Below are 13,060 nucleotides of genomic sequence, written 5' to 3' on the forward strand. Positions count from 1 at the left end.
TGAGGCAAGCTGTTCACAGAACCAATGGCATTAATCTTGCCTTGATTCTCAATATTGTCCATAAGTTCTGAGGGTTAGCTATGCCAACTAGAAAGAGGGCAAAACTCCACTTGCTGGATGTTTTCATGGTGGCATCCATTTCCATGATAGCTTTGGCCTCATATCTCCTGGGAAAACTAAAGGGCAGAGCAAGAACGTTCACTATATACAGACTAGAAAGGGTAATAGGCATAAAGTGTTTATTGGAAACTTATAGTGAAGTTCCTAGGTGTGAGACATGAGATGAAGGAACTGTATTGTTTCTGCAACCAAAAAGGCTAGTCTTCTTAGCATTTTTTCACACCTTTCATATAGTTTTCATTAGTTAGAAGCCGTATTTTGTGACTTGCTTTCTAAAAACAACAATCAAACAAAGAAACACTGACAAAAAAAAAAAATTTAAAAACAGCAATAACCAGGCGTGGAAGCAGGGCATAGAAAAAATTAAAGCAAAATATTAATAAATAAAATAAGGGCAAGCTATCCTAAACAGAGAGAAGAAAGCTATTGCAAATCTTAGAGGTAAGTTATAGAAGAGCCCATTGTTTCACTGGTGGATTTAGAATAAAATATATACACAGATTTTTACATACAGAGCATGTATCTCTGCAGTGCCAAAGCATGAGGACAGTCTATTTGAATCTTGGTGATCTGTGATGTTTAACGTCACTTGACACAATGGTGTTAAGTGACCTAAGGAAACCAAAAATAAGTGACTATTTCAATAATACATGCCTGTGAAGATACTCTGTCGATAATAACAACACAATAACATTTGTCTTTCAGGATCTCTTTGCTCTTGATGTTGAGCCCTACCGATACAGTGGTGTTAATATGACAGGGTTCAGAATATTAAATACAGAAAATACCCAAGTCTCCTCCATCATTGAAAAGTGGTCGATGGAACGATTGCAGGCACCTCCAAAACCCGATTCAGGTTTGCTGGATGGATTTATGACGGTATGAATACCCACTTAAAGATCAGTTTGTGTGTTTCTAAATAGTGTTGCATACATATTAACTTCTGGGTTTATATGCATACATATACACTTCAGTTTAATTGACATTAAAAGCACAATATCAGAACTACAAAGCAAATAATTTTATTAATAATTTTTTAAAATCAATTTTATATGAAAAACTTATGCTTCCATCTAAGGATCTCAAAAGGTATTACAACTATCACCAGGGTACTACAACAGAGGAATTTCTGTAAAGTTAATTAGTGCCCTACATGAGAGAAATGAGAGACTGAAAAGAAGACATTAATCTGATAGTTATCCTTCTGATCTTACCTATCAATATACGAATACTCTTCAACATGATGATTTCTGATATCTGGTGTTATATAAATGACTTATGTCACACAAAACACACAAAATTCTCTCATGAGCTTACTCACTCTTTAAGGCTGAAGACTAATCAATAATCACATTTGTCATTTTCAAGTCCCAGTTTAAACCCGGAAGCGGCACTATTGCATAAACTATAAAAGAAGGGTATATTCTTATATAACTTAGTTGTTTATGCCAAACAACTTTAGCTGTTTATACCAATGCTTACAATAAAAATCTAATGGCAAGGCATACATAATTTTAAGTTTTCTTATACTGTGTCCTCCAAAAGATAGGTAAAAATCAGTGTTATTAGTTTGTTTAATTTAAGCTACTATGTAAAAATATTATTTTTAAATAAGTAATCAATATAAAAATTATGACTGAGACATTTTATATTTTTTATACTAAGTCTTTGAAAGATGGTATGTATTTGACAGCATGCATTAATTCAGAGTAGTCACATTTCAGTCATATTTGTTCTGTAGTAGCCAAATGTGGCTAGTGTCTACCTTGTCAGACCTGGTAGGTATGTATCATGTTATTTTTAAAAATTATAAATGCCTGATGTTTTCTTATTAAATCATTTTTCTACAGACTAAAGTATCACTATAATTAAGGAAATAGCTTAGCAGTGGGGTGATATTTACATTTCATAGGAAATTACCACCTGCTTTTAATGAGTACTAGTCTAAATGGAGAATTTATAAACAAAAACATCCTCTATCCTTACATGTATGTAGAAAAGATTTTTCTATTACGATTGTAATTTTTCCATTAATTACTTCAATGGCTTCAAAGCATGTTTTTGATACTGTAGGGATAAAAGGAAAATTTGATTTTTTTATCCTTAGAAGGTTTTGTAATACAAATTGAGTACCTTCATAGAGACTATGAAGAAGAAATGGTTAGCCTAAAGGCATCAACTTTCTGATGGAACAAAAAATACATTTGTTTTCTGTTTGTGAGAAAAATCACCTACTAGAATTTGAAAATATATCCGTATGAATTTGTTTTAAAAGAAACACTATAGGGAAATTTTACTTCGTTGCATAAAGAGATAGTTGAACAGTTCTAGTAGTTTAGTTTTAACTTATGTTTGAGAATTTTTATTGAGAGGAAAATACCTAAATAACTTAAAAATTAAAATATTTTCCTTCAAAGTGGAGCCAGATTTAAAATAAAATGCAAACTAGAAAAAATTATAAATGTTATATTTTATTACCAGTTTAAAGATGGTGAATCAAACTTTTGAAACTTAAGACAATGTGATTTTTTAATATTATAATGTATACTATCCTTTAAATTGTTGTTATGATCATGTGAATATTTTTATATATTATATAAAAATATTTATATATTATAATAGCTTTCTTTACAATTCTTTGATTTCAGGATGAATATTTTATTATTTTCAATATCATTATTAAATGGCTTTAAGAAAAGTAAATCAGTAGATATCAGAACAATTTTACACTTTTATATATTGACTTCCACAGATAAATAAGTCCAAGGACTAGTGTGCCCCTTTGTGTATCAGAATCATAAAAATTATTCAATTTTACTTTGGTACTCTCTGTATAGCTATGTGAGTCCCTCTGTGACTTTACACGTCATCTCCTGAAATGAAGTAATCCCTAATTTGTGGTAACTTATATAAACTATTGAAAGACAGATAAGTAGAAAGAATGATGTATTAATCTCCAAGGTAGAAGCTCTTGGAGAGAATTAACCTCTACAATATGGAAAAAGAGACAGGATATTAGGAGAATTACAGATTTGGGTTCTGTCTTTCTAGCACGAGTCTATTCCTCTTCTGTTTTTCCCTGTTGAACTGGCACATGATTTCTTGGAAGGGGAAAAATGTTAAAATAAAAATGGACTGATGAAAAAAATGTGTCTATTAAAAATCCTGGGCATTGTATAAAAACCATGGATTCTGAGTTATTCAGAAGAATTTTCCATGCAATTATCTTTCCTTTGGTATAGTTCTTAAATATAAAGTAGATATGAAGTTTGTCATTAAAATAAAAGTTTCTTTCAAAATAGATGCAGATTGATTTTGTTTTTACAATTTCCCTTTTGGAAAATTAATATATTTTAAAATCTTTTCATCATATAACATTATAACAAAATTTTAAAAAAATACATAAAATATTTTCATTATATAACATTAATTCTTAATTATAAAATAGCATATGATTATTAAAATAAAACCAATTGAGTTCTGTATTAAAATGTGGGCATATTTATGTCTTACATAAGTATTCTTCTTTTCAATTTAAAATTGTATTGTAAGCATTTTCACAAGTCATTAAATGTTTAGGAAAAGAAATTAATAGGCTGTTTCCACCATGAATATTGTCAGTAAATTAAGAGGATTCTAGTTAGAAAAAAAAGAAAAAAGAATTATAGCCTGGCATTGTGGCATTGGCAATATTCCCTTCAGTCAATTCATGAGATCTCAGTGTTTACGTATCTCTTTTTCTTTTTATCCCCTATGGTCCCATAAAGAAATGGGATTATCAGCAAAGTTTCTAGTGCTTGGAGTAAGACCTATTATTATCAGTATCATAATCATTTGCCATTGTGTAAGATCATAGTGCTCAGACTTTGACATCCTTTCTTCATGTTTGAGCTATAAAAGGAAACAGTAAATTGGATTCATAAGAGTTTTTCTAGTTGAGTTAGGATTTTAATTGGCCTTTGAGATAACTGTCTATCAGTTAAATGACTACTGAATACAAAACCACTTCGCTTGCCATTGTAGTTTCTTTCTCTACAGTCTAGGGTCATCATAAAGATGTTAATGTTAGTAACTCAGTAAAATTTTTAGTTTCACTTGGTGTAAACCCAACCAAGGAACCAACTCACAAAGTACTTCCAAGACTGATCTAGTTAAGGAGGAAGAAATAAAGCTCAACACTCTTCTTTTACACATGCGGGTTTTCTTTTAACACATGATATCCCACTTTTCTCCATTCCCACAAAATGCCATCCAGTTAGTGCTCTGAACTTCCCAGACTTAAATCCCTTATTGTAAAACTCTTTCCATGCTATGCATTCTGTATTGTGTTCCCATCTTTTCATGCTCCTAGAGGTGTGCACATACCTTTCAATGAGTGTTACTACTGTTCTTTACTGCAAAATCAGATAACATCTTCCCCAGTCCTCTGACCCGACATTGTCTGCCTTTATGTAGCACATTTACTATAGGATGAGAATTCACTTTTGAACCAGTGCCAATCAGAGCCTGACAATGGTAATACTTATTATTGATTTATTGAGTTTACAGCAATTTCAGGTCAAGACAAACATCTCAGGGTACATTTTAAGCAGTCTAGCTATATCCCAGAAATCCTTCCCAGTGGTTCCAATATACATACACATATTAATACCAATGTACCTGTAATCCATTCAGTAGCTTAATTTAATTATCAATACTTTTTTTCTTGTGCTGATAGATAATACCACATATTTCCTTGATAATATAAATGTATTACACAAATCAATAATAATCGTATTGGTTGACTATATCATTTGGGTTTCTATAGGGATATTACTGTTTTAGAAGTTTAAACCCTGGACACCAACTGCTATCTCCATTTCCTTTCACCTCAAAAATCATTAAACACTCTCAATTTTACTGTATCAATATTTTTCTTAACTACATTCATCTTTTCAACCCAGAACTTTATCTTAGTTATGATCATTCCCTGGCTTTCCTAATAGTCCCCTCACTGAAGTCCTACTCTTAATATCTCTCTCCTACATTCACCTTCTTTCTAGTATGATTTTTTTCAGAGCTTTGCTCATGGCTCCTCATCATTTACTAGGTGTAACTTGAGCTCATTTGCCAAGCCTAAAAAGCCTTCTATGATCTGGCCCTTTCCAATTTGTCCAGCCTCATATTTGCTTGCTCCCTGTTCCACCAAGCCACCCTCTCATCTCACCTTTGATGTGTCGTTACTCATCATGTATCACCTATTCCAGCAGAGGATACTTCCATTGTTTAAACCACCTACCTTTTTTTGAATGTTTGGCATATTCCTACTCATACTCTAATTTTCAGGTTTTCTGTTACCTTTTAGATTGAATATGCACTGAGTCCTCCAGATATTTTATATGTGTGGTCTTTTATTTATGCACTTTATGTATAACTCCATGTTGAAAGTTAACTCTAGTGTTTTAGTTTGTTTTTACATCACTTTTTCAATAGACTGTTAGCCCTTTTGAAGCAAGAAGTAGATATTGTAATCTTTGAAGTCCCTATACCTAGTTTAATGTCTGGTGTAAAACAGGAGCTCATAATGAGGGAGTGACTGCCTGATTGAATAAATGCATTTGTTAATTGATTTTAATCATGTTACATCTGTGTTCTAATCACTAGTTCCTCTCATTTCCCCAAAGGTATGTTGGAAAGCATTTTATTTGCCCTCTTGTACTTTATTATCAAGACATCTAATCATTTAGAAGATGCAGTTAGGCTAGTCTCAATGGCAAAACTTAGACATACTTTTTATTTTTTTTTGAGACAGAGTCTCGCTCTGCCACCCAGGCTGGAGTGCAGTGACACAATCTCTGCTCACTGCAACCTCTGCCTCACCCAATTGCAGTGATTCTTGTGCCTCAGCCTCCCAGTAGCTGGGATTACAGGTGCACGCCACCATGCCTGGCTAATTTTTGTATTTTTGGTAAAGATGAGTTTTCACCATGTTGGCCAGGCTGGTCTCCAACTCCTGACCTCAAGTGATCCACCCACCTTGGCTTCCCGAAGTGCTGGGATTATTTATAGGTATGAGCCACTGTGCTCGGCCATTAGAAATACTTTTTATCAAATAGTGGAAGTATAGTAAGTTAGAAGAGTAGTTCCCATTCTTTTTACAAAGGAAGAGATAATGTTTATGAGAGGTGAGTCTTCATGTGTTTTAATTCTAACGCCCTCGTAACAGTTATTTCTTTATAACAACAGATCACAGACCCCAGACTTTATAATTTCCTTTTTTATTTGAGTATCTTAAAATAAAAATGAGCATCTTGTATATACATCTTACAGCAGGAATTCAGCTCATCCACTAAGGTGACACAAGTAATAATTTGTTACTGTATAAAGATTTACTTTTATAGCTGCATGTGGTGGGGCAGGCCTGTAGTTAGCTATTTGGGAGGCTGAGGTGGGAGGATCACTTGAGCCTGGGAAGTTGAGGCTGCAGTGAACAGTGTTCACCCAGCTAAACTCCAACGTAACACCCCGTCTCAAAAAAAAAAAAAAAAAGCAATGGAAATAGAACCATAGAGAAATAAAGCATAAATAGAACCGACAGGCTTTTTCATTTACTGCTAGAACAACTGCAAACCCACCTTTGCTGCTATTTGCTTGTCTTAATTAATTGTAGCTGTTTTTCTTTAATTCATTTGAAATGAATATCAATATAAGGTTTTGGCAAGTAATAGATCAAACCAACTCAACATTTTTTAAATTGGTGAAGCATTTTGAAAAAGTTGGCTTCATCTTATATTGCACTAAATCACCAAAATAAAAGAATAAAGAGTAGGAACATAATGAATTAATGAATTAACTTTTTAAAAATCAATTTTAATACTGTGTATTGTATGCAGCATGCAGGATTTGATACCAGACACTCAGGATTTGTTAATGAAGACAATACCTCTATTTCATCAAATAACTAAGGGAATTGATAAAATTAGAAGATAGTAACTGTTTTTCTGATCACTTTACAATCTTTGTTGATACAAAAATTATGTTCCAAATGTGATGTTGATTGCTTCTTAATTTTGTATTTTTGGATCTTCTTTCCTGTCTTCCTGAAAATTCTTGTTAAAATTTCTTGTTTTCCGTGATCCTTTATGATAGCAAGAGACACACATATATTTACCAAGAATTTAACATAACTTCTTAGTATTTTGTTGAAAAATGTGTAACATTTCACAAAATTTATTAACATAAATGTTATAACGACTAGCCTTATTCTTGTTGTTACTACAGAAGAAACATTTTGGGGTCCATAATATAATAAAATATGGCAGAAATATTTGTATATTTCAGAGTATGTAATGAAGTCATAAGTACAACATTTGTTACATTTATATATGCTTGATTTAATGAATGGTAAAAGGACATGGAGCATGGAGTGTGAATAACAGAATGGCACTATATTTCTTTATTTTATGTACCTATTAATCTTCTAAGATGCACTAAGCTACAAGTTAAATCTAAATACAAATAATTGAGATGACCTAAAAACCTCCATTGTTTTATTAACATAGAACATTTCATCTAATCGCCATTTCTCATCGACAGATTAAATAAGCAGCATTTAAGCATCTAAAATTGATAGAGATGGAATTTCTATTTTAAGTAATTGTTTTTTACATGAAAAATGGCTGTTGCAGTGAAGCATTATCTTAATGGTCATATTATTTTTATAGGTCAATTTTCAAACTTTTCACTTGGGAAAAGTAAGGGTAAATCAAGAGAGATTTTTTCCCCTTTACCCTGAGGAGCAAAATTTATCTTCAAAGCATTGATATAATATTATGTGACACCAACTTGTAAACGATAAATATATTTCTGCACACAATTTTCTTCAGTTTCTTATTTTATATTTAAAAGTGTAGGGGAGAAAAAAAAGAAACAAAAAACCTTTTCCTCTACCTGTCTTAGGTTTGTTCATTGTCTGGGACCTCTAACAGAAGACAGACTAACATGAAAAAATAACTGAAGTTCATTGTTGTCTGCAGCACCTACTCACACTGAAGAACTCAGATGGGAATAGCCCAAGGGGTGGTTAGAACGTGGGCTTATGTAGCCTCTTAACAAAGAAAGATATCTTTTTAGAAAAGTGCCAAGACAAAGGAAAAGTGATTTAGGCTTTTAGGGGTGGCAAATTGTGAGCAGATAGATATATACATATAACATTATATAAAAATAAAAAATTATATATATCTAATTTGCCACTTGTAGGATCATATGCATATATATGTGACTATATCATATATATGTATATGATCATGTACATATATCGTGTGATATGATTATATCATATGTATATGTATATTATCCAACAAGTGGCATATTTTGGGGTGGCATATCCTGAACTCCTTCAACAGCTATATGGTTTTATGTAGATATGACGAATCACCAATGATATGAGGAAGACTAGCTAGACAGAAATTTGTGGTGTTCAGGGAGGAGGGCCCCTCAAGGGACAGTCAATGTCAAGGACACCCAGAAGAGGTGATGCCCAATGTCCTGACAAGAGCATGAAGTCCAACTTTGCAGAGTCTGAGAACTGACAACATTCTGAGATTTAAGACTCCACGTCTGCATCCGGACTGTGGCATCAAGGTAGAATTAATAAAAGCAATGAATGTGATCTTGAAAAACAAAAATGCCAAGCTGGTTATTGAGGTAACAAGGCACTGAACTTGAGAAAGCAAGTACAGGGCACAAAGTAAAGGAAATACAACATGGTCAAGAAAATAGAGAATGGATTATTTCACTGGGGTAGGCACTTAGTTTCTAACCTGAGAATGAAGTTAACAGCAAGTTTGACATAACGTTCAATGTTGTTAGTTAAAGGAGTGGATTGGGAAACAGTGGGATATAAATCTGGGATAATGTTTTTTCATGCTAATTAATTAAAAGATAATTATAAGTATTCTACATTTAACGTAGAAAATCAAAATAATTTAAAAGCATCAAATACTGGTTGAAATTATTAAAGAAGAGAGATTAAGAGATGGAATTGAGGCCTACAAATAAATCTTATTATTCAAATATTCATAATATACTACAGCAAAGTTCTGGCTAAGGAAGTTTATTACTGTAACTATAGTGTACTCTTGTCACAGAAGGAAGAGTGGATCTATTTTTAGAATGTATAAAATATGTTTTCTGGCTACTAGTTTGCATTCAGGGTAAAAATACACCAAACTTATCTATATGTTGTATTTGGGATGAACTGAGATGGAATAGACTGGTGGTAATTACCAAAGCTATGGATTTTCCCATATTAATTCAATTTTATGAATAATTTTTGTAATTTGCTTTTGGCTCCTCCCCCCAAAAATTTAAAACCAATGCCATATAAAAAAATACCTTGGCCTCACCCCAGTCTTTAAAATTTGCATTTAGTCGAATACTTACATTTATATATGATTTTATATAAATATAAATAATATAAGAGGGAAATATATAGAAATATATAATTCTTATTTATATCTAAATTCATATTATCATATTATCTTAGGTAATATCTTAATACGTTTGTGCTGCTATAACAGAATACCTGAGACTAGATAATTAATAAAAAACAGAAATTTATCTCACAATTCTGGTGGCCAAGAAGCCCAGATCAAGGTATTGACAGGATTGGTGTCTGGTGAAAGCAACTGTCTGCTTCCAAGACGGCACCCTGTTATATTCTCCAGAGGGGAGGAACACTGTGTTCTCACGTGGTGGGAGAAACCAAAGGGCAAGAGAGTGGTCCTTTCAGCCTGGAGCTCTTTTATAAGGTTGCTAATCTCTTTTGTGAGTGTTTAATGCAGTGATGATGACTTAATCACCTCTCAAAAGCCATACCTTTTAATTCTGTTTTAATGGGGATTAAGTTTCAACATGAATTTTGGAAGGGGGCACACTTAAACCATAGCAGGCACTTTTGTGAATAGTAAGCAATATTCATATTTATCTATTTAATCATATTCATACCTATATTTATCTATGTACTAAACTATACTATCTATACATATCTATACTCATTTTTATCTATTTACTAGAAAGACAGTGTCACTGGTCACAGTATTAATAGGATAAACATTTATAATACATGGACTTGTACACTCAGTATATGCAAATGCTCTTTGACTTATGACAGGATTGCATGTTTATAAACCTGTCATAAGTTGAAAATATCATAAGTCAGAAATGCACTTAATACACCTAACCTACCTAACATCATAGCTTAGCCTCACCTACCTTAAACATGTTCAGAATACTTACATTAAGTAAGTATTACTTACCTACATTTGGACAAAATCATTTAACACAAAGCCTATTTTAAAACAAATTGTTGAATATCTAATGGAATTTATTGAATGCTGTACTGAAAGTGAAACACAGAGTAGTTGAATGGGTACTTGAAGTACAATTTCTACTTTCTGCATATGGCTTTTGCAACATCATAAAATCAAAAAAAAAATCACAAGTTTCACCGTCGTTAAGTAGGGGATTGATTGTGTATATAAGATTTTGGCATATTTTTGTCATTAAATATTAGCTATAAACTATAAAAATATTAAAAAAACAAATGACACACGTAACTGTAGATTGCATCAATTTTAGAATCAATATGTCTGTAAGAAATTTAACAATTTTCTCTGTGATTTATAATGAGCACGTTGCAGCTTTTTTTAGTCATGTTCAATTTTAGAAGAATTTTATTTAAAAATAGAGATTCTAAAAACTATCATAAATAAATAAAGAACTTGGCATATAATCAAATTTATATTATATAATGCACAATAATCCTACCTCTGATGTTTTAATATAAATATATACCTCAGTAGATATTTCCATTTCTTTTGTTTTAAATTACCTACCTCTGGATCCCACCAGTGTAGAATTTCTCCTGCTTAATTGATCCAAAAAAGTACTCAACCCTGTTATTAGAAATAAGAGTATATGCATATATAAAGAATATGAATTTTAAGGATGTTAGGATGTGTAATAAGAGTATATGCGTATATAAAGAATATGAATTTTAAGGATGTTAGGATGTGTAATAAGAGTATATGCGTATATAAAGAATATGAATTTTAAGGATGTTAGGATGTGTACAGTGGCCCTAGGAATAGTGACCCAAACAATGACTTTATACAAATTCTGAGTCTATCTACCAGAGAATGTTACTATTTGTATTTGACATCTAATATAAATAACCTAATTGTGAATTGTATTTAATGCTTACTGCATTTCACTGCTGTTTCTGCCTTATTAACTCATGACATCATGGGGCAGTTATCATCTTCATTTTATAGATTCAGAAACATAGAATAGGCAGGTTATATATCGAGAGAAAGATCCCTAAACTATTGTCACAAGCAAATATAAAAGAATCCTTAAGCATCTAAAGGAAAAAGTTGAGCGTGATGAATTAGAAACCAGGAAAAAAAAAATTACTTTAGATGTGCCGTCAGATTTTTTGCTTCATTTTTAACCTTATAGAATTTCACACCAGTTTTCGGTAAGGTGGTAGCTAGTTGGTCTACTAAACCCTATTATTTCTTTCCTTCCAGACTAAATTCATACACAGAGGTCATAAGCCACATCTGAATCTCATTCCCAAACCTCTCTAATGCTGTTACTTTAGGCAAGTTACCTAACCTCTTTGAGCCTCACTTGTCAAATAGAAATAATAAATTTTAGTGGGTTGTCATAAGGATCAAAAGAGATAATGAATTCACATATAAAATGTTGAAAACCTACCTGTATTTTATAAGTTATATTATTGCCTCCTCTTAAATGCCCCGTGACTTACAGCATAGAATTTGACAGAGTGCTTGTAGTTTAATTAATTGATTCATTATTTCAGCATTAATTATCATCTGTTGTATGCAAAATCACTGTAGTAGATACTTAGGGTGTACATGTGTGTGCGTGTGTGTGTGTGTGTGTGTGTGTGTGGAAGCTTTCATACAGAATCTGCTTAAAACTTGAATCCAGTAGTCTTCTTTTTAAAATGAGCCCAATTACAATGATTTGAAATGTGCTATTGCAATAACGTATCCCTATTTAACAGATATTTAAGTCTAGTTAGAAGTTTATGAAAATGGTATGTGTCATTTATTTTTTTCTCAATGTCAGATCATTTCATTTTTAAGTTAAAAAGATGGCTTGTTGGACACAGAATTAAAGGATGGATTTTTGGTTAGGTTTTTTGTGCCTGTAGTAGAAGACTATTAAATCTATTCTATTTCCATCTGAGAGCAAGAGTTTTGTAATCTAAATCACCTAACTCTTGAAAACAGTCTGCTTATTACTTCCTTTGTAAACTTCTGCTAACAGTTTAATATTTCTGAGCCTCAGTTGCCTTAGCTATTCGATGAAACCAGCCTACATCACAGTGTCACTCTAAAGATTAAATATATAACTCTGACACCACTTGAAGACAGTGTCTGGCCAGTAGTTGATCCTCCATAAGTGATATCCATTTGTTTCAAGATAAATGCCCTTTTTGCACTTTAGTGCAGGTGCTACTATGTTCTGAGTACAGTTCATCATTCTCAAAGGATCTTTTGATCCCTGTTTATACAAAAGTGACAATTGAAAAACAATGCAGCTGTGTGAATATTTATTTACTTTAAATCTTAGAGTAGGTAGTTGCTTATTTTAATGCTCTGGGTGAGATTAACTGAATGAATGAACATGACTTATATCTAGTTTAATATCAAATTGTTGATGCTTTTTTTCATGACACTGCTATCTGAGTAATTATATTTACATTAGAAAGACAAATTTTAAAAAGTGTAGCCTATGCAGTTTTGTGATATAAAGGCCTAAGAAATGGTCAAGAATCTAATCTGATGCGCTAATTTCCAAGATATGCTTGGCCAATACTTTTTAAATCCACATTAATAAATCAGAAGAATGTTTCAGACAAAAA

General features: G+C 32.2%; 1 protein-coding gene across 5 annotated transcripts in view; it reads left to right on the top strand.

The window, feature by feature from the left end:
- GRIK2 (glutamate ionotropic receptor kainate type subunit 2) overlaps positions 1 to 13,060 on the top strand; it is a 1,201,378-nt gene that overhangs the window by 815,113 nt on the left and 373,205 nt on the right. For all 5 annotated transcript variants that reach the window (XM_063666452.1, XM_063666454.1, XM_063666453.1 and 2 more), the window contains one exon: positions 826 to 999. In XM_063666452.1, coding sequence (XP_063522522.1) covers positions 826 to 999 — 174 coding nt within the window. The remainder of the gene's footprint in view (positions 1 to 825; positions 1,000 to 13,060) is intronic.

Source organism: Pongo pygmaeus, chromosome 5 (assembly GCF_028885625.2).
Source record: "Pongo pygmaeus isolate AG05252 chromosome 5, NHGRI_mPonPyg2-v2.0_pri, whole genome shotgun sequence".
Classification (NCBI taxonomy): Eukaryota; Metazoa; Chordata; class Mammalia; order Primates; family Hominidae; genus Pongo; species Pongo pygmaeus.